At 39.2% G+C, this 23,588-nt stretch overlaps 1 protein-coding gene and 1 non-coding gene across 4 annotated transcripts in view; one reads left to right on the top strand and one right to left on the bottom strand.

Annotated features, from left to right (window-relative positions):
- BICD1 (BICD cargo adaptor 1) overlaps positions 1-23,588 on the bottom strand; it is a 209,476-nt gene that overhangs the window by 62,890 nt on the left and 122,998 nt on the right. For all 3 annotated transcript variants that reach the window (XM_007452181.1, XM_007452182.1, XM_007452183.1), the window contains exons 3-4: positions 8,788-8,940; positions 1,947-2,372 (exon numbers count right to left, since the gene is read on the bottom strand). In XM_007452181.1, coding sequence (XP_007452243.1) covers positions 1,947-2,372; positions 8,788-8,940 — 579 coding nt within the window. The remainder of the gene's footprint in view (positions 1-1,946; positions 2,373-8,787; positions 8,941-23,588) is intronic.
- On the top strand, positions 19,298-19,370 carry TRNAE-UUC (transfer RNA glutamic acid (anticodon UUC)). Its single transcript has one exon. It is a non-coding gene; the product is annotated as a tRNA-Glu (tRNA).

Below are 23,588 nucleotides of genomic sequence, written 5' to 3'. Positions count from 1 at the left end.
GCCTGCCGATGCAGGGGACACGGATTCGTGCCCCGGTCCAGGAAGATCCCACATGCCGTGGGGCGGCTAGGCCCGTGAGCCATGGCTGCTGAGCCCATGCGTCCGGAGCCTGTGCTCCGCAACGGGAGAGGCCACAACAGTGAGAGGCCCGCATACCGCAAAAAAAAAAAAAAAAAAAAAGAATCTGCCTGCCAAATCAGGGGACACAGGTTCGAGCCCTGGTCCGGGAAGATCCCACATGCAGCAGAGCAACTAAGCCCATGTGCTACAACTACTGAGCCCACGCCCCACAACTACTGAAGCCCGAGCACCTAGAGCCCGTGCCTCAGAACAAGAGAAGTCCGCACACTGCAATGAAGAGTAGCCCCCCTCGCTGCAACTAGAGAAAGCCCACACGCAGCAACGAAGACCCAACACAGCCATAAATAGATAGATAGACAGATAGATAGATAGATAGATAGATAGATAGATAGATAGAAAAATAAATAAATAAATAGAAGAGAAAAGAAAATTATAAGCCCTGTTTGCTATTTAAAAAAAGTGACTGGGCTTCCCTGGTGGCGCAGTGCTTGGGAGTCCGCCTGCCGATGCAGGAGACGCGGGTTCGTGCCCCGTTTCGGGAGGATCCCACGTGCCGTGGAGCGGCTGGGCCCGTGAGCCATGGCCGCTGAGCCTGCGCGTCCGGAGCCTGTGCTCCGCAAATGGGAGAGGCCACAACAGTGAGAGGCCCGCATAACGCAAGGAAAAAAAAAAAAAAAAAAAAAAGTGACTGCCAGAGTCTTAGGGCCTTTAATTATCAGCTTTATGCAAAGAACCTTGGTGGGATAACAGACTGAAGAGCAAGCCTCAAACCTGTCACCTAACAAGCTTGTTGAAGCAGATACCCGGCTCAGTAGATCTGTGGGGAGCCCTACAGTTTGTCCCTCAGCAGCCCACAGGTGATGATGGTGGTGGCGATGCTGCTCCTCTGACAACATTTCCATCATCACTGGATTAACGTATGGTCGGGAAGCAAGACTACATTAGAAAGCCATTTCACAGTGAGATAAGCTTGCGGGACTCTCCCCAAGACATTTGATTAGAAGATGCTAAAAATTTAAGGCCTAGCTCATGTAGGGAGAAGAAATCCTTGGTTTCAGATTTATACCTGTTCTGTATTTTTAATCATATGATCATAATCATATGATATCCTGCTAGTTTGTATATAGAAAGTCCTTCATGTCTTTTACTTACTTATTTATTTATTTATTTTTAACATCTTTACTGGAGTATAATTGCTTTACAATGGTGTGTTAGTTTCTGCTTTATAACAAAGTGAATCAGCTATACGTATACATGTATCCCCATATCTCTTCCCTCTTGCATCTCCCTCCCTCCCACCCTCCCTATCCCTCCCCTCTAGGTGGTCACAAAACACCGAACTGATCTCCCTGTACTATGTGGCTGCTTCCTAATAGCTATCTATTTGGTATTGTGTTTATGTCCATGCCACTCTCTCACTTTGTCTCATCTTACCCTTCCCCCTCCCCATGTCATGTCCTTCATGTCTTTTAGAGCTTAAAATATTGCTGTGAAGTATAACCATTCATCTTGAAGCTGTACACAGAGTTGCTTGTGACAGAAAACTTCATTTTCTGTCATTTCTCTTGTGTATAAAGCTTTTGAATTCTTTTGTGATAAATGCATCAAGATGCTGTCTTTCCTCCCTTCACACTCGATTGCTATCTAATTTATCTAAGAAATAAATTTCGTAAAGCAATGCAAATGAGAGATTTCTCTTCAACACCTCTTTTGTGTCTTTCTAAACTATTGTACTTTCAAAGTTGCTAATTAAAGAATATTTTAAAAAATAATCTGGAACTAAAATGTGACAATAAGAAATCCCACAACACAGTACACGTAACTTACAAAATATTCACTCTAACAGCTCTAAACAAAGTTCTTACCTGCATAAGTTGCTGCTTCAATTTCTGTATTTCTGAGATGTTCAGCTCACTGAATAAGTCAGAAACAGGGTGTAGAGACTCTCCTTTCCTTAGAGTGGGAGTCCGATAGTCGCCATTCAGTTTCACAAGGGGCCCATGAATATGCCCGTTCATTTTGTCATCATTGTTGGGTTCACTTCCATCCTCTGCAAACTTGAGTCCATCGACTGAAATGCTGATATGGTTATCATTGAGGGTGATGTACTGGGAGAGCTCCTTCCGCAGGCTGTTCTTTTGCTCCCTTTCATTTTTTAAGGTCTCAAGGGCTTCTTCCAGTTGGTGCTCAGCAATTTCTTTCAACCGGATGGCATCTTCCAGTTGGCTGTTCAGCAGCACCGTCTCCTCCTCAAATCGCTTAATCTCATGCTTTAAGCCTTCGTATTCAACCTGAATCAGATACGATAAAGAAGATTCATAAAACTAAAATTTGGGTCTAACAAAACTGCCATTAAACACTCTATTGGACCTAACATTTAAAAATTAAAACGCTACAAAATAAATCTGAGAAGCACGTGGTATATACACCATTAAAGTAACACAGGATGGTTTCTTTAGATATCCATACGTATAAATTCAATTCCTAGCAGAGATGAAAAAGGTACCTCTCTCAGGATTTCTTTTACGGAGTCCAGTGGTCAAAAGGGGGCACTGTTTGCTTAATAAATCAAGAATTTTTTTGTAATAGTTTATCAGAATATTCACAATCCAAGGAAAGATTTTTATCATCACTATTACTTTGTTTTATTTAATTATTAATAACGAGGAAATTTTTAAACTCAGGGTAAGTTAGTTAAATGATCACAATAAGAATATAAGCCAATAAAATATGTTTGAGAGTCAGATGAGAAAGCAAAGAAAAACTTCATGTGCTTAAGGATAGAATCTGGAATAACAGTACCAATTACCCCAAAACAAAAAAATACATGGAAGTGGATCAAGATGATGGAGTAGGAGGACATGGAACTCACCTCCCCCCACAAACACATCAAATACATCTACATGTGGGACAATTCTCACAGAAAACCAACTGGAAACTGGCGGAAGATCTCTTACACAAGCAAAGCTGCAAGAAAGATCCCCACATAACCAGGTGATTGTGTGCCAGCACCAGCAGCTCTGCTTCAGGCTGCCAGTTGGATAGACTTGGCTTCAGGCTTCAGACTGTGTTCAGGTCAGCTGCACATGTCTTGTTTTAGGACCAAACTTGAAGGGTCACGCTTCCTGGGGCATGAAGGTAAGGGGATTAGTCAAACCAAGGTAGTATGTCTGAAATCTGTGCTCCATCATGTCTGCTAACATTCCAATGGTCAGAAAGTCACATGACTAAGACCAAGGTCAATGGAGCTGGACAATTTACTCTGCCCTTTCTAGGGCACTGTCAGGTTACGTGGCAGAGGGAGAGAGTAAAGAATTGAGAACAATCTAAATCTACCACAGATTTTTACCATCACATGATGAGATGTTTTTCTTTTTTAAAAAACTTTTTATTGTGGGTAATGTAAAAATACCCAAGTAGCAAGAAGAGTTCAATGAACCCCCAGGAGCCCACCACTCAGCTTCAACGGTCATCAACTCCTGTCTACTCTTCTTTCATCTGTATTTCCTTCCATTCACTCCCCTAGTTGGATTATTTTAACCCCTAGATATCATACTTTAGGATCTATCTCTAAGAGATAATTTTTTTAAAAAAGCATAGCCATAATCCCTTGAACAAATAATTTCTTAAGACTATGATATAATCTTAGTTATCAAAATGATGTCAACAATAGGTTTATAATGATATAGGAAATAAATACAACTGAGTGAAAAAGGATAATGTATTATGACTGTGGAATACAAGAGATCAAATGGAAATTTAACAAAATGTTAATAATAGTTGTTCTTTAGTGGTGGGAATAAAGGTGATTTTAAGAAAAATAATACATACATATTGTTATCAATATATTACTCTTGAATTACAACCAAATAAGAGCCTGTTCAAACACTCTCTTGGTCGTGAAAGTCTATAGGTGAAAGAACTCCGCTCTGAGCCCAAATGCCTTCTTTGGGGCCTTTTCCATGGTTCTTACCACGTGCCACCTTTTAATAAATATTTTTAATAAATATTCTCCACAACTACTTAGAGGAAATACTTTTTATGCACCCAGGTGTCCCTCACAGTGCTTCAGTATTCCTTCATAGTGTTTCAACAAAATTCTGCTCTTAATAAGTATTTGCTGAATAAACTATTGTGAATGAAAAAATAAAATAGAAAAAAATATAACAACATCAATTATGATATTAGATACTACTAATAAACTGTGTTTAGGGACTTGACCTCTTTATAGCTGGGCAGCTTCACCCATTCCACTCTCAAATGTGGTTCCTATTCACCCAGCTGTTTCATGTTTCTCTGCCTAGGCAAAGACAGTCATCTGGAAAACTCTTATTCATCATTCAAGACCCAAGCCAAGACTCTGATCCTAATTTGAAGTCTTTGTTGACCCACTCAGGCAAACAGATCACTCCTTTCTTGTACCATTATTGCAAGGCTTTATCATATGATTAGAGCCCCAGCAAAGTGGAGGCACCAAGAAACAGAATGAGAAGGCACTTAAAAATTGGTATTTGATATGTTAAAGAAAGCATCAAAGTAGTCACCATGAGAAAAATCAGTACTTCGTTGCAATTCATTATAGCAACTTCATAGTTTAGTAATTCTGTTTTTAATGAGGGTTGGAAATAAGTACCATAATATTTTCAGAGTTTAGGAACTCTAAGGATCTTTTTTTTTTCTTGCTGTTTTCCATTTGGGTTTTATTTAGATCTCTAAAGATCTTAATTTGGACCCATATTGCCAAACCTAACACATAGTTTTACTCTTCAATTACATGGATGGCTGAGTTCATTACCTGCCTTCCCTACTGGGACCATGAGCTCTTTGAGCCAGTGACCACGTTTTTTGTTCTTAAAAAGTACATCACCTCATAGAAATCTACCCCTGAAATATTGGTTAAATGAAATCAAACTGAATTGATCCCAGGAAATAATATCTTTAATATCTCTTATGATATTATTACTCGATAGAAATATATCAATAATAATAGAAATATTTCCCTAGGGGAAATATTCTTCATAATAAAAACAATTATTAATTGAAAACTAGGGTTTTCAATGCTTAGATAACAAATATTGAATGCTTTAACTCAATATGTGAGATATTAGGGACATGAAATTTATTATTTCTCTCTCCTGCCATCACATCTCTAAAACTTGAGCATGATTTCCTGTCCTATGTTAAGCAGTACTAGGTCCTGCCTCTATGTTGACTGATACTGGGACTAGGCATAAAAAACTTAGCTGCTTGAGGGAAAAACTTTCTCCTGGAAGATAAGACTCAACTAAAACAGCTTCCTCAAGACTTGAATCAAGACCCTCACTCTACTGTACCTCCCAACTCAAAGCTATGTCATAAACTCTGTCTAACCCAACCACTTTCCCATGTGAGACCTACCAGTCTAGATCTTCAAATCCTATGAATATTCTTCCTGTTGACGTCCTGTTTTGAGATACTACTAAGGCTCTGTTGAGCTGTTATCTTACTGCAAGAGGTCTAACAAACAGCTTTGTTTCATCAACAGATTTTTCTGATTTTTTCTGATGGGGAACTGACAGTTGACACTTTTTTATGGCTACTGCTGCTTACTGCACTTCTTTCAGATATTTTGGTTTGAAAAGTATAAAGGTATAAAACATTTATAAGGTTGGGTCTAATTTTATTTTAGACACAGAACCAAATCAGCACACAGAGGAATGTGGCTAAAGTTTTCAGAGTCAACTCTTTGGTGTAGGATCACGAATAAAAATTGGTATGGTTAATTATAATAATCTTAAATTTTAGTTTCCTCTGTAAGTTGAATTGTGGATGTAAGATAAAGAAAAAACATTTATTCATTATTTCAACAAGTATTAATATTTAATGCCTACAATGGGCCAGCCCCTGTTTTAGGTGTTAATATTGTAGTGAAGAGAGATGGAAACAAACTAATATATAGAAGCTACATATGGAGTAAGAAGTGCTATTTAAACAATTATTTAGAAAATAATCAACATTTAACAGGAAAATGGAACTTCAGAAGAAGAGCATCTTCTAGTTCTTTGAACTAAACATTTTACAATTCTAGTAGCTTTCCTATTTAGAGAAACCTCAAACCAGGCTGGAAGAGTATACTTTATATAGGAAGCTTCAGTACAAAGCAACATTCAGACCAATTTTGAGATTGAAAACCAGCCATCATCACGTCTTTGAAAAAAAAAAATCTGTGGTATTTATACGTAAAGTATTATATTTAAGACTTCATTAATTAGAAAGAGAGTTTATGATATATGCTAAATCCTGTAAATAAAGGCCAATAGTAAGAAAAAAACAAACCCCAGCATTTCCTTAATTGGGAGAGACTTGTGACACTACAGTGCACCCATTTGTTAGGAAATAAACCGGAATGGCCCTTTGTAAGGAAAATGATTTCAAATTAATTAATTAGACACTTAAGTGGGAAAATTACCAGATTACATCTACAAAATAAAATTTTAAAGATGTATACATTTTTGTTTGTTTTTTCAAACTTCTGAGTTAAGCATTTGATTTCCATGTTTCAATTACTGGTGGGAGGGTATGGGTAATCTGTAAGCAGTAATCAGCCAGACTAGTAGTACAAATTCCCCACAGAAATGGCATCTGGGCTAATGAATACTCACAGGATACCTTGGCAGTCTTTCAAGAATACTTAATACTGGCCTAAATTAACCTCCTGAGTAAATTAGTCTACCATATGCAGTGATGGGAAACCCTACAGTGTACATGGATGCTCTCTGCACCCCTGCCTGTGCAAAGAGCAATGAGGACCTGTAGGAATCAGGAGACATAACCACTTTAAATATATGCACATCACATAAACTTGCTTCAAGTCTTCTACATTCTTCATCAACGACCAAAAAAACTAAACAACAAAAAATAGGCTTCTTATTTCTAAGAAACATATTTTTAAAAAATCTTCTAATTTTCCCCACTGTGAGCTCATTGTCCCCAGACAAATCAAGACCTGGGGTCTCATGGTACTGCCAGCCCTCAGCACACACAGTGATTCAGTGCTTAAAGGGGAAGGAATGAGATAAAAACACATGGGATATCCAGATAACCCTTTTTTAACGGTCTGGAACCACCCCATGCACTCCTTAGTAGACATTTTGCTCCCCAGCACTCCAAAGCTGGGGAGAAGTGGCAATGATCAAAAATAAAATTTCAATTGTGTCAATTTTCTTCTAGATTTTTCCTTTCCCTTTTTCATCTTTATATCTATCAAAACCACACAGTCATCCCTCAATCTCTGTGGGGTATTGGTTCCAGGAGCCCCCGGCAGACACTAAAATCTGGATGCTCAAAACCCTTAGATAGGGATTCCCTGGTGGCGCAGTGGTTGAGAGTCCGCCTGCTGCTGCAGGGGACATGGGTTCGTGCCCCGGTCTGGGAAGATCCCACATGCCGCGGAGTGGCTGGGCCCGTGAGCCACAGCCGCTGGGCCTACGCGTCTGGAGCCTGTGCTCCGCAACAGGAGAGGCCACACCACAACAGTGAGAGGCCCGCGTACCGCAAAAAACAAACAAACAAACAAAAAACCTTAGATAAAGTGGTCATAGCATTTGCATATAAGCACGCACATTGGCTCATCTTTAAATCACCTCTAGATTACTTATAATACCTAATACAATGTAAATGTTATGTACCTGCCAGTGTGCGGCAAATGCAAGTTTTGTTGCATGGAATTTTCCAGAATTTCTTTTCTTAGAATATTTTCAGTCTGTGGTTGGTTGAAACTACAAACACAGAACCCATAGATGTGAAGGGCTGACTGAAACAGTTCTGGAAGGAGATACCAACTTGGGAAGGGAGAGAGGTGGAAGCATACAACTGGGCTGCCCTCTAAGTTGATGGAGGGCAAGAATCGTACCCTCTGGATTCTGGTACCTCTGTAGCCTAGCACAGTGCCTGACACAGTTTGATCACCTGATCTGAGAGGTTATAACAGCGTTGAGACCAGAATAGCGTTGTGGTTAAGGAACCACCTTTGAAAAGACCTTGAAATCCAGTCCACCTTTGCTTAACTACCTATGAATTTTATTCATAAATAAATTCTACCAAAAGTACAGATTCAAGAATGCTATTACTAATAACTATAACAAACCACAATGCAAACTGATCAGGAAAATTCAGCAATTAAGCTATCTAAGTCTCCTTACCCACAAAATTATTTAAATGTACACATGCAATCTTTTTAGTCAGCTTACAGCAGAATAAAGAAATCAGGCCTTTTTTTTTTCTTATAATGTTGTTCGTACTGATTTATATTTCATAATCCTCGTATGATTTGAAAGCAGTTTACAGAGAGAGAGATTGATAGAGATTGCAGGGAAACCTTAAGCTTGTATTACAAAACAGGCTTACAAACCCAGGCTTTAATGAGAAGTCAGCGGTTAAACTGATTACAATACATTTAACTTACTCCAGAAATAAATTAACATAGAGCTAAAGTATAAAGTAAGATTTTTCTTATCCAATAAAGCTTTTTGGTAATTATACTACTTCTAGGTTTGCCTTTTAAATTTAGCTGAAATAGAAGGGCTGGGAAATTTCAGCACGTAATTAATGTTGGGAGATTGAGGCAAATTTCGACAGTTTCTTTTCTGATAAATAGAAGATTTAACCTTAATGGTCAGAAGGTGTAGATCCATCTGGAGTGTAACCAAAAATCTTCTTAAACCTCACCTGGTTCTGCTTTAATGTGGACACCAGTTTCTGCAGCGTGATGTTTTCCTCTTCTAGTTCAGTATAGTCCTGAAGGAGGCGGGCCTCTCGGAATTTATATTCTCTGATTTCATCCTTCATCCGTATTCTTTGTAGCTCCACCATCTCATTGTTCTGAAACAGGAGAATAAACAGTAAATACAAAACTTTCTTATTCTAGATTTTATGAAGTGTAGATAAAGTCTTGGTAGTTAAAAATAATAATAAAAACATCTCATGGAGTGTAAATCGGTACCACCTTTTTTTGAATAAGAGTTTAATGATATCTGTCAAACGTTAAAAGCACATACACGTGACCCAGCAATTCTACAACTAAAAATCATTCCTAAGCATATTTTCTTAGAGGTAAATAAAAAAGAAAAATAAATTCATGTATATTTACACAAAGAGTTGGAAACAGTGTAAATGTTTGCTAATGGGGGAACAATGAAATAAACTATTATGCATCCTTTAGTGAAGCATTATAAAATTATTTAAAAGAATGAGAAGAAAGGAATGAGGAGGAGCTTTATGCACTAAAATGCAAAGAGAGCCACAATACATTATGAAATATAAAAGAAAGTTATAGATTAGTACGCATACAATACCAACTTTCCAAACTCCGGGGGGGGTCCCTCTGCAAGTTTCAAAATCTTCCAACTAAGCCATGTGGTCTAATCCTGGCTTGGTCCAGACACTCTGGCCTCAGTCACCTGGCTTCAGCCACAGAAGCTTCCTTCTGCTCCCTACCACGTTGGACTTGGCCATTCATTCCCGCCTTCAGGCTTTTTCACTCCCCCGCCCCGAATTCCCTGTCTCCAGATCAAGGGTTCTTAGCCTAATCTGCGCCATGACACTCTTTGACAACGTGGTGAAGCCGATGAAGTTCTTCTCAGAATGATATTTTAAAGGGCACTGAAAGAGTTCAGAACCTCCCATGCCAACGTATGCCACTTTGGTATATTGATTATTTTGACCTGAAGGCACTTGAGAAACAGCAGATGCAGGAAGGGCTCTCTGCCCTCCCCCTTTCTACCTAAAAGCAGGACATGAAATTTCCCCTGAGAAAAGAGCCCTTCCTATACCAGGAAGAGAACGTTCTTATCACAAGACACTAGGAATTGATGCTGAAATGGACCTGTATAAACACATCTACTAAAATGATCTTCCATTAGTTTCCTCCATTTAGTTCCTAGTCACTGTTGCACGATATACTGCCCCTAGCCCAAGCTCATTTGTCTTGTCACATCCCCACAATTTACCCTTCTTTGTGTAAAAAGGTATACAAGCTTTTGGGCCTAATGACTTCTGGTCTTCATTTCCCTTTTGAAGACTCCCATGCACTTGTAGAAAAATTAAATTTGTATGCTTTTTTCTTATTAGTCTGTTTTATGTCAGTTTAATTCTTTATCCCATTCACAGAACCCAAGAGGGTAGAAGGATATTTTTCTCCCTTACAGTGTAAAAGACAAGATCACAAAGGACACTGACTATGCTCAAATTAAGTTAATATAATATTTTACAAAATTGTGATATGGTAATCAGGTAGATTATTATGGTAGTGGCCCCCAATTAATCACATTTCCCTATGGCCACGCGCAGTAGAGTGTGAAGTCAACCCTGAACTGGCCTCTCTGACTTGCTTTGACCCACAAAATGCAGTGAAAGCTTTAGCTTGGAAGGCTAAAGGCCTTCCTTTAGAAAGGCTTTGTAGGGACTTCCCTGGTTGTCCAGTGGTTAAGACTCCGCACTCCCAATGCAGGGGTCCTGGGTTTGATCCCTGGTCAGGGAACTAGATCCCGCATGCCGCAACTAAAAGATCCCACGTGCCACAACTAAGACATGGCACAGCCAAACAAATAAGTAAATAAGAGGCATTGTAGCTCTTGTTCTTTCTCTCTTGGAACACTGCCACCATGTGAAGAAGCCCAGGCTAGCCTGCTGGAGCACGTGGCCCAGCCCATAATCAGCACCAGCTGCCAGGCAGGGGAGTGAAACATCTTGAACTCTTTGGCTCAGTTGAGCTGCCAGATGATGGCTGCCAGATGAGTGACCCCATGTTAGTTTGTAAGAACTGCCCAGCTGAGTAGAGCTCAAATAGCTGACCCATAGAATCATGGGATATTATTTTAAGCCCTCAAATTTGGGGTGATTTGCTACACAGTAACATGTAACTGACATAGTAATACATGTGCTTCTTTATTAGCAGAATGTATACTCATATCTAGTGGCAGATCTAAGAAATACCATAATTTCAAAGAAATGATGATATTTCAAGATCCTGCAAGAACTTCGATGTGATACAAAAATACTGATCACAAAGTAACAGGTGCTGCTAATGCTACTGAAGTTTGTGGCCTACATTCAAATGGAAGAAAATGCTAAATTTTTAGTCTGAGTTTAGAGAAAATGGAGATGTAATTATTTTTCCCTCCAAGGTTACAGGTCTCCTGAATTCTATCCACAGACTCCCAGGACCCAAGTTAGGAAACTCTTCTGCTTCTATTTGTCATTTAGATCTCAGTTCAAATGTCATCTCCTCAGAGAGGGCTTCTCTGAACAGCTAATATAAGACAGCTCCCCAACCCCTGCCCTTCAGTCTCACATCATCCTATATGATTTCCTTCATAGACCAGAATTTTAGCATAGATACTCAGAAAACAACTGTTGAAAGAATAGCACTAAACATTACTTGAAATTAGTAATTTATTTATCTTTTACACTTTTTACATGTATTAAATTTCCTTTTCCATCTGAATATAATGAACCTTTAGTGTTTGCCTATGGGCCCCTAATACCTGCGATATTTTAGGCCCTTATAACCATGGAATGAATAACAAAAGTTATACAAATGGCTAAACATAAAATCTAAAAATAATCATTGTAAAAATTTATTGTAGGGATTATGGCTTTTTGTCTGCATTGTTAGAGTGTGGAATAAAGGGAGAACAACACATTTTGAAATAAACATACCTAAATCTGTGAAATGACTGGACTTATTACAGTTCTTCAATATACTGTCAAGCTACTTAGAGGCAGAAACATTACTTTGTTCCCTGCTCCTTGGACAATATCTTGCATATGTGTTCAATAAGTGTACAATGAAAAGTAAAGGCTGGTTACAAAGCCAAATTACAATATTTCATTAAATTCTTTTATTTTGCAGAAACAGGAAATCTTAATATAATATTTTTCTGTTTCTTAAAGGTCTACCATTAACTGAATGGGCGATGTATAGTTATTTAGTTTTCCTTGTTTATATGCATGAACATATGAGGAAGCTAATAAATTGGATGCCAGTCATTTATATAAAATTATAAACAAAAACGTTAAGATATAAGAGGTTCTGCAAAATGTGAATATATACAATGTAAAAAATGTTAATGACGGGCTTCCCTGGTGGTGCAGTGGTTGAGGGTCCGCCTGCCGATGCAGGGGACGCGGGTTCACGCCCCGGTCTGGGAGGATCCCACATGCCGCAGAGGGGTTGGGCTCGTGAGCCATGTCCACTGAGCCTGCGCGTCCGGAGCCTGTGCTCCGCAACGGGAGAGGCCACAACAGTGAGAGGCCCACGTACCACAAAAAAAAAAGAAAAAATGTTAATGACTACAAACCTAGCTCATATACACTCAGAATTAATCATAAAACCTTTATAGTAAGATAGTAAATGTCAGGACCAATTTAAGACCATGGCAAAGCTAATGAGGATCACCAACAGATAAATCATAAAATAGCTAATGAAAACTGCGGATGTTAATTAAGGAAAAGGAAGAGCTTGGTGTGGAGACAGGTTACGTTGAAAGACTCTCTAGCAATAAAACAGACATAAGACCCAGGGGAAGAAAACTGGTCTCATTTATTTTGTTAGAAACCCCTTTTTTTAAAAGCATTTTTAAAATATTTATTTATTTATTTATTTTTATTTTTGGCTGCGTTGGGTCTTCGTTGCTGCGCGCGGGCTTTCTCTAGTTGCGGCGAGTGGGGGCTAATCTTCCTTGCGGTGCGCAGGCTTCTCATTGCAGTGGCTTCTCTTGTTGCGGAGCACGGGCTCTAGGCGTGCAGGCTTCAGTAGCTGTGGCACGTGGGCTCAGTAGTTGTGGCGCACGGGTTTAGTTGCTCCGCGGCATGTGGGATCTTCCCAGACCAGGACTCGAACCCGTGTCCCCTGTATCGGCAGGCGGATTCTTAACCACTGCACCACGAAGGAAGTCCGAAACCCATGGTTTTTTTTTGAACTGCCAAAGATTAAATTTTATGGGCAGTGTTCTTTGCTTCCATAATAAATTTTTAAAATTTCTATTTTTGTTTTTTGCATACTCATCATACATTTATCTCTGACATTTTTTTTTTTCTTTCTGGGATAAGATGGCGCTGAGCTCTATTAAAAATCCCCATCAAGAATAGAAAGTGGGGGCTTCCCTGGTGGCGCAGTGGTTGAGAGTCCACCTGCTGATGCAGGGGACACGGGTTTGTGTCCCGGTCTGGGAATGTCCCACATGCCGCGGAGCGGCTGGGCCTGTGAGCCATGGCCGCTGAGCCTGCGCGTCCGGAGCCTGTGCTCCGCAACGGGAGAGGCCACAACAGTGAGAGGCCCGCGTACTGCAAAAAAAAAAGAATAATGAAAGTGAGAAAAATAAAGCATGAGAGAAAGGGGAGAAAATGGCGCAACCAGGAGATACTCTAGCCTTTCGCCTCCAGAGACCTGAGCGCCAGCTTCTCTTCAGAGGACAGAGGATTCCCTGAAATTTTGGGGGTAGACTATCCTCACAGTTTGCACTGCACTTGAGTATAGCAGCATTCTGAGAGTTTTATTTTAATTAACATTAAGAGGCGACTTCCCTGGTGGTCCAGTGGTTAGACTAGACTCCGCACTCCCAATTCAGGGGTCCCGAGTTCGACCTCTTGACCAGGGAACTAGATCCCGCATGCCGCAACGAAGATCCCACATGCTGCAACTAAGACCTGGCACAGCCAAATAAATAAATAAATAATTTAAAAAAACATTAAGAGGATTTCTTTATGTGGGAATAATAAATTCCCTCTACTACTGGCCAGAAGTAAGAAAATATAAGCACTTATTACCACACAAAGACTAAAGTATAAAAAATAATATAGTGCCTTCCAGTTATACAGCTCTTAGCCTTTTATAACTTAATTATATTCACTGTCATATTAGATCTTACTAATAACTTGTGTGAGCTGGGTGACAGGTCCCTGCCCACAGCTTACTCATCTGTAAAATGGGGATCCTAATACTTAACATTATATGGTAATTGTGAGAATGTAATGATATAACATGAGGAAATGAGCAGAGATGCCAGACAGATAATTTCCGTAACACAGTGGAACACATGCTCTTACAGAGAGGTTCACACCTAAAGGCTGAGTAATTACTAATATTGCTAATTGCTCCTGGGTGAGTCAGGCAAAGTTTTATAAAGTAAGTAACATTTGAGTAGAACCCTGAAGGACAAGTAGAGTTGACTAAATGGGTAAAGAGGTGGATGGACTTTCCAGCCAAAGGTAAACTTTTGAACAAAAGGAGAGTCCTATTTGTTTGAGGGCAATGCTAAAATAGCCAATAGCCAGACCGAGCATTTCCTTAGGGCACCAGTGAAGCTGGAGCTGAGAGAGAAAGAGAAGAGAGAAATTCAGAAAAATCTAGAAAGTAGCCAATTATTTTCAGCTATGTCTACATTTGGTGTTATTTCATAAAATAAAATGTTAAGTTACAGTCTAGTATGGTTAACCTATGAGGTAGTAGGAGGAACCAAAATATTTACAGTGCTTGGAAGCTTTCAAGTTCTTATCCAGGCTGTGGTTTAGGAAATAGTGCAGTTGGGTGTGGCTGGAGAAAAGTAACTTGAGATAGATTTGCAGGAAATTCTACATTAAAAAAGGAATTTGGGAACCATCAAAGTCTTTTAAACACAGTAGCCGTGTAATCAGACCTAAGTTTTGAAAAGTCATTCTGAGAGTTGTAAGGGTGGACAGCGAACAAGCTAAGCAGCCCCCTAACTTGAGGAAAAGGATGAGGAATTTTGAGGGACATCTCAGGATGAACAGGACTTAGTCACTGATTGATGCAATAATAAATGAAAAAAAAAAAGAAGAAGAGCAAAAAACAATAGCCTAATAAGGATAAAAGTATCAAAATGGAGTTGTAAGAAAGGAAGAAATTTTACAATAAAGTTAATGTGACAGTTAAAGATGTGTCTTATTAATAATTACAGGTAGTGTTAATTTGGATAGTCAAACCAGGAATTTCTGGATCTGTGAGTGGAGTGAAGGAAGACAGATGGAGAAGGGAAAGGATGGGGTATACAGTACTGACTTTCTCACTTCTCTCCTAGAGAGTTGCCACTGCTGGCCAGTTCTGGCACTTTAAGACCATAATCTTTACTTTCCTTCTTTTGGCCAAAGATTAACTCTTCTCTTGCTGGTGAGAGGAGTGGACCATAGTTCTTGCCTGACCTCTCAGGTCCTCAGCATCCTCAACTCAGGTGATCTACTCCCTAACCCACATTACCAATAACTTACCTCCTATTCTTCCAAATCATCTCCAGTTCTCCCAACCCAGCCATTCTTCCACCTCATCAAGGTTTGCTATCCTTCAATCTCCAACTTGCTCATTATCTGCAACCCTGGGTTTTCACTTCCCTCCTTACCCAGGTTTGATTCTACTGGGTTGGCCAAAAAATGTGCTCAGGTTTTCTGTAATATCTTATGGAGAACCCAAACAAACTTTTTGGCCAACCCAATACTACCATCACATACTTACTGTCTTGCAAACACATCATAGAGCCTAACTTTCTGCCTTGTTATGCCCAAAGCTAAACAGAACTGGAGAAAATACAAATCCATGCCACATGGTTTCAATTACAACTCACAAAGAGGTAGTGGAACGTAATGGTGAAGAGTCCAGACTCGGAACGAAACTTCCCTGGATTCAAACCCCTACTCCAACACTTAGTAACTCTGGCCAAGGTTACTAATTCTCCATGCCTGTTTCTTTTCCTGTCAGGGGAATAACCTCCAGGTGTTATGTGGATCAGAATGGTGCCTAATATGAGTGGTGAAGTCTTGAATCTCAAACAGGCCTTTGGCACTGTCTAGTGATCATACCGTATATCCACAGTGTAGTAAGTTTCCTACTTCTCTCTTCATACAGTCAGTCTCTTCTCTCCCTGAGAATCTTGCCTCATATTTACTTGGGGTGGGGGTGGAGCAGAAGGAGGTATGGCTCCTATTCCCATTCCTGTTACTTTCTTTTAATCTATCAATACTTTATACAGTTTAAAGATAGTAAATCCAGTCTTAAAACAAAACTTGACCTTTACATCCATATTTGTTTCTGCAGTCATGATCGCCCTTTCTCAATCCATTCCAATAAACACTGAACCTGCCCTTGTCAAAGTCATCAATGACTTGCGTTGTTGCCACTGGATTTGGTGCCCACACCTGTGTTTTCCTCTTACCCCACTTCTTTTAAAAAAAAAAAAGAAATTTATATATTTGGCCGTGCCAGGTCTTAGTTGCGGCACACGGCATCTACATTGCACCACGCGGGATCTTTCAGTTGCGGCATGTGCGATCTGGTTCCCTGACCAGGGATCGAACCCAGGCCCCCTGCATTGAGAGCTCGCAGTCTCAGCCACTGGACCACCAGGGAAGTCCCATCCTCTTACCCCACTTCTTCAACAGCGTTTACCACTCCCTCCTTTTTGAAACTCTTTTTCTTCTATTGGCTTTCCAGACATCTACACTCTAACCTCACTGGCTGCTTCTTTGCAGTCCCTTCTGACTTGCTCCCCTCCTTCTCAGCTCAACCTCTATTGTCAAGTGTTCCAAATCTATATTGAGCCCCTCCCTTTCCTGGCTACTCTCCAAAGGCAACCTCATCCAGGCCTCTAGCTTTAAATATACCACCAATATGCTGACGATTCTCGAATCCCCACCAGGGCTAACAGAACGCTATGGGACCTGACTCTTGCCTCACATAAAGTGCTCATCCTGCATCTTTCTCCCAAGGGCACATCATGCCCCTGATCCCCGAACTTCTGGTTCTTTAACCATCTCAAGCTGGGTCCTGCTTTAGAGTTCTTGCACCAGCTGTCTCTTCTGCTTGGATTTTCTTTTCCTTGTTCACATTGTCTGTCTCTTCATTAAGATCTCAACTTAAGTGTCATCTCCACAAGAAGCTTTCCCTGACCACTCAGTCTAAAGTAGCTGCCCAGTCACACTCACATAACCCTGTTTTAATGGTCTGAAAAGTGTTTATCACTATTTTATTTATTTGTTTGCTGGATATTGGCTATTTTTCCTTCACTAGATGTCAGAAGGAACAGATGTCCTTCACTAGTTGTCAGTAATTCATCCCCACAGAACCCCAGAATCCAGGGGAGCCCGTCACTCATGGTAGTTGTATCCCACAGCTCAGACTCATTACTTCCAGCCTGAGTTGGACTGGTGGTAATGTGAGGAAAGCTGGGAAGTCTCTGAAGGATGAGCTTAGCTGAGTATAGCCAAAGAAGTACAGGTGTATTTGTTCATTTCGTATCTGTTCATAGATTGGGGGAAAAAAAAAAAGCATACCTGCAAAGCAGGCCCCAGGTAAAATTCTCCACTGTTTAAAAACCCTTTTGGTGACACACATTCCATGCATATTTATACTTTATCCCATCTCTGTATAAATTTGTACCAAGAAGAGGGTTCGATAAACATCTCCTACAGACATAGATATATACTACAGGACTGACACCACTTGTTATACTCTCTCTCTTAAGAATGGGTACAATTAATGAGGGACATCAACACTGATGTCTCCATGCTATCAGCCAATAATAAGCTGATAGACACTGGGATCTTCTTCCGAAATCACAATAAGGGAAGACCAATTGCTCTATCAGGCAGTCACGTGGGTTTCACAGTCTTCAAGAGAGCTATCGATGAAGAAAATGAGGTATCCAGAGCACCATACAGGCAGCATCTCCAAGTGCAATCCAGACTTAATAACTGGGAAATAGCTAGGACAAACAAACAAGGTGAGTTTGAAATGTGGCTTAAAACAAACATGCTCAGTGAGAAAAAGGATAAAAAGAGATTTGCCATGGCTGGGAAAGAGTAATAAAGGAGGAAAGGATTACCACTTCAGGACAGCATTGCCCATAGTGAGCTCTGCATTAGGTTAGTTCTGTGCAGGGTTACTGGGAGTTGCTCAAACATAAGTTTAGGAAATATAAGTTAAAGTTACACATGCATTTTTTTCTGCTGGACTTCTCGGAGCCCTTAATATGCTAGCATGTATTGAGACTTTGTAAGAGTAAGACGTGGTATGCAGCATTTGCTAAATTTTTTTGACTACAAGATCTCTGCCTTTTAAAAGGAGCATTTTGATCAATCCACAGACCAAGTCATTGGAAAATGTTACTCTGAGACAGTAGAAAATGATAGTATCTATACAGCTCACTGGGGTAAACCACCAAGCTCTTTATAGCACAACTCCAGATCCCTTCCAGCTGCTGAGGGCTGAATGGATCATCAGATTTAAATAATGACATAAAATTAAAAGCAAAGGAGCAAATAGATATAAAAATGGGTGAAACGGGCTCCCCTGGTGGCGCAGTGGTTGAGAGTCCGCCTGCCGATGCTAGGGGACACGGGTTCGTGCCCCAGTCCGGGAAGATTCCACATGCCGTGGAGCAGCTGGGCCCGTGAACCATGGCCGCTGAGCCTGCGCGTCTGGAGCCTGTGCTCCGCAACAGGAGAGGCCACAACAGTGAGAGGCCCGCGTACCGCAAAAAAAAAAAAAGGGTGAAACAAGATGATCAGTTCCTGACTGGCAATGACTATACAAGAGTAATAAAGCCATAACGAAAGCAAGACTCCGTAATTCTCACTTTGAAGGTATCTGCAAATCTTGTTCTGAAGAAAGCGGCACCATGAAGGGTTAACTATCCTTGACTGAATTTGAAGCAATATCAGCACCTTTCCCATGGGTATCAGCCTCCATTAGAAATCAAGGACCAGACATTTCACAAGCAGTTCACATTTCAATGCCTCATTTCAAACATTTCTCATAAGCAAAATCTTGACAGTAACATAAATTCCGCCCTTTTATTGTAAACATTTGAAACAAATGGCACAAAATAAATAACATATGACTGATTTTCTTATCCCCTGATTTATCATTTTTTCCTTCTTTTACTTGTATAAAAAGGACATTAAAATAATACATATTTATTCTAAGTAAAAAAATAGCTTAATAAACATTTACATTGCATCTTAGTTGGGTGGAACATGTGTTTTACAGAAAACATTTTGTGTAAAAATTTTTTTGGTATCAACTTTATTACGATATAATTCATATACCTAAAATTCACTCATTTAGAGCATACAATTCAATAGTTTTTAATATAGTCACAGAGTTGTGACCATCACCACAATCAATTTTAGAACATTTTCATCACCTCAAAAATAAACTACAGGGAATTCCCTGGTGGTCCAGTGGTTAGGACTCTGCACTTTCACTGCTGAGGGCACAGGTTCAATCTCTGGTCAGGGAACTCAGATCCCACAAACTGCTCGACACAGGAAAAAAAAAAAAATCCATGTCCATTTCATATAAATGGAATCATGTATGTGGTCTTTAGAGACTATGTGTAAGATTTTTAATAGTTTGGTTACTGCTGATAAAATACCTTTGTTTTGCAAAGTCTATAGACAGTTTTGCTGCAGCATGAATGTATTTCACATGATAATAAGCAAATTGTGCTGGCAGTATCTAGCATATATCAGATCCAGTAATTGAGTTATTATGTTTCACAAAGTAGTATGATCGTTTAAAGTGCACTCAGTGGACTGGAAGTTATTTTTTAATCAGTGAAAGTGTGGCTTTGTGACCTGGGTATTGTAACCTGAATATACTGATTTGTTCTGGAATGAGCTTTTGCAGATATAAAATACTGGAATCTTTTCTTCTTTCCATAATCAAACTTGAAGTCAAGAAACCATGATCATTTCCCAAAATAGTCTAGTTACCCCTTGCTTACTTGCTTGATTTTTCTTTGTAAAATTTCTCTTTTTTAAATTTAAAGATGGCAGGACAATTTTTCTTTACTGATAGTATCTTCTTATAATTATGAATATCCATGCTGCCCTGGTTACACAATTACTATAATAATTTATTAAATGGAAAAGGGAAAAGGGAAATTTAGATAATACATTAAAAAGATCTGAAATCTAGATTGTGCAATAAACATCTGAGTTCATAAATATTCCAGAAATAGTTCGATCTCTAGCAGAATATCCTTTCACCGCAGCTTCACAGACTTTATTGTGACCTTGCTGTAAAGAACAATCTAACCCAACAGATAAACAGCATCAATAGTCTCAAAATCATTCATTATAATAATTAATTTTAATGCCTATCACCATGGGAACACACTATATAAAGATGTTTAATGAGAAGAAACACCATGAAAGGGAAAGAAGTGATCAAAAATGGAAGTAATGGTATGTACTTAAAGTGATTTTTTTAAAAATGGAAGTGAACATTGAAATAAAAAAATTTAGAGGGATGAGAAAGGAGAAGGGATTAAAAATGACAAAATGCGAGATAAGTATCATGAGGAAAAAACGCTGCACAGAAAGTGGGGGAATTGATATAATTTATAACTTGATTGGAAGATACAAGTTAACCCCTTAAGGGACTAAAGGTCATTAGAGACACTATTTTTGTTTATTCTTTAGGTATGTGCATATAGTAGAGGCTGACTGATTGGTTATTCATCCAGATAGTTTCTGAAACTTTTACAGGATATCTGGCTGGTCTGACTTGGTTGTTTATTTTTATTACTACAAAACACCTTTATTATCCAGGAAACAAAGTTTAGCCCAAACATTGGTAATAAAGAAGAAAGCTTAAACTATTAGTGAATATAGTTACTCAAATTAATTCTTCAATATATGGAATAGTATAAAAAATAACAGCTTCAGAGAAGCAGCTATTTTACAAAGAGGTGGGTGGAAGAGTAAAAACAATTCTGGATATGGATCTGGATTCGAATGCTGTCTTACAGCAAAAAATTTCCAGGACTTTCAGCTTTCTTACCTATGAAAACAGAAAAATAGGGAGCTCCCTGGCAGTCCAGTAGTTAGGACTCTGCTGCAGTGGGTACGGGTTCAATCTCTGGTCAGGGAACGAAGATTGCACAAGCCGCCTGGCGTGGCCAATAAATAAATAAATAAATAAAAATTAAAAATAAAACAGAAATATAGCTTTCTACTCAACTCCAGAGTCGTCATAAATAAATGAGAAAACATTTCTAAAAGCACTTTGTAAATTGTAATGAGCCATCCTACATCCTCATTAAGAGGTAGTTTTTAAAAAGTCAGTTAAAAGCTTTTGTGGGACTTCCTCGCAGTCCAGTGGTTAAGACTCCATGCTTCCACTGCAGGGGACTAAGATCCCATATGCCTCACGGTGTGGCCAAAAAACAAAAACAAAAACAAAACAAGACAAACAAAACAAACAAAAAAAGCTTTTGTAGGACAGTGTTGGAGATCCTTCAGAATGTTCTTTATCATTAACCATGTGAAGATTCTTTGAAAAAACAGTCAACATGTAGACATGCTTCTAGCTCATCATATGAATAATTTAAGAGGAGGAGGGCTTCCCTGGTGGCGCAGTGGTTAAGAATCCGCCTGCCAATGCAGGGGACACAGGTTCGAGCCCTGCTCCAGGAAGATCCCACATGCCACGGAGCAACTAAGCCCGTGCGCCACAACTACTGAGCCTGTGCTCTAGAGCCTGTGAGCCACAACTACTGAGCCTGCGTGCCACAACTATTGAAGCCTGTGTGCCTAGAGCACATGCTCTGCAACAAGAGAAGCCAACGCAATGAGAAGACCGCATACTGCAGTGAAGAGTAGCCCCCACTTGCCACAGCTAGAGAAAGACCAAGCAGCTACGAAGACACAGCGCAGCCAAAAATAAATAAATAAAAATTAAAAAAAAAAAAAGATGAGGAGATACTGATTTCAGAGACAGATATTATAAAAATATATGCAGTGAGTAAAAATCTCACTCCCAACTTGTCCCACCTCTCAATGCCCAACCCACTGTTCTTAGTAGCTTATGTATACTTTCAGAGTTCCTTTACATCTTGCTTATTATCAAACTTTATCTATAGAGCCAACTTATTCCCACATGAAAATAAACATGGTTAACACAATTATATAATGGAGTAATCATAATTATTATATGTGGATGTATATGTGGTATATATATACATATGTATCACATACATCACGCCTAGTGATACACATACATACCACTAGAATCTGTATCTCATATAGCATTCTTCAGTTACAAGCCAGAATTTATTTATTTAATAAGCACTTAAATAATGTTTACAATGTGCCAAGACCATTCTAAGCATTTTAGAAATATAAAATTCTTTTAACCTTTTAACCCACATGACAATTCTATGAGCTGTAAAATCCCATTTTACAGCTAAGCTAACTGAGGCATGGGTAGGTTATATAATGATTTCCCCAAAGTTCAAGAATAAGTGCAGAGTCAGGAGTTCAATGTAGAACACATGTTCTTAACCACTAAGCCCTGCTTCCTTAAAAATGGCTTATTAAAGTGAATTGTTGCTTGAATGGATGTAGCCATCCATCCATTCAAGATTATTGTAAACTCTCTCTTTATGTTATAGTTTCCTTCTCTTTATGAAATAAAGAATGAATAGAAATATAAATGCTTTAGTAAAGTTTCCGCACTTTATAATAAGTTAGTGGGTGCTATTTCTGAAAAGTAAATTATTTTATTGCTTTCAATACATAACTTCTTGCAAAATTTCCTCAGAACTGATTCTGGAGATAATGATGTAATATTAGCAAGAGGTGCCCACATTTTGAACATTCATTGCCTATTAAGTTTCATAGGTAAAAGCTCTCATTGCAAAGGCAAAGCTATAACTTTTACTCTGACTGTTACACTGTTTCCAGAATCTTTCCTCTATGAAGGCTTTTGATATTCTGGATGTGTGTATACTACAGGCTAACTAATGCTACAGGAATCCAGTTGTATATGTGCTTATTAAAATGTAAGTTCCAAACCCTGCAGTATTGATCTATCTTAAGTTGACTGGCGTTCTGATTTCAACAATTATATTAAAAGCCTAAGAAATTCCAAGATGTATCTTTTAGGTAATTATTAAAGGTGATCAATTTTCTACCTTTACAATCTACATTAAAGTTTCAAAAAGAACTCTCCTTACCAACATCTTCCTGGTATTGGCTTTCCCCCTTGCTTTGAAATAAGTCGAAACTGAACTTTAGAATAACCTAGAGAAAGGAATTTTGGCATGGCAGGAGTGATAACTTGAGAGATAGGTGAAAACCTAGGTAGTGAAATTTAAAAGTGAGAAGGTCCAAGTGAGAGGGAAGCAATACTAGCAAAGAAAACGGACTATTGTGTAAGGTTGGGGTTAATCTGTAGTTAAAGGTCATTCTCAGCTCATCTCCAGGGATCACAGACATCTGTGACTGGACCCTGATAGGACGAAATGGAGTAACTAGTGACTTACAATGTGCTGCTTAAATCTGAAACTCCCTTGACACACACTCTACTTGTTTGTCTACATTATTTATAGAAAATCTATAGGTTGATGATTGGTACTTGGCTCTATAGTTTATATTGTCTAACTTTAGCTATAAGAGCAGCCAGGTATAAAAGACTCTTCTGTGAACTTCCCTGAAAACAAGTATCTTGA

Source organism: Lipotes vexillifer, unplaced genomic scaffold (genome assembly GCF_000442215.2).
Source record: "Lipotes vexillifer unplaced genomic scaffold, Lipotes_vexillifer_v1.1 scaffold1, whole genome shotgun sequence".
Classification (NCBI taxonomy): domain Eukaryota; kingdom Metazoa; phylum Chordata; class Mammalia; order Artiodactyla; family Lipotidae; genus Lipotes; species Lipotes vexillifer.
Note: the sequence above shows the minus strand (reverse complement) of the source record. Positions and strands in the feature narration are given on the sequence as shown.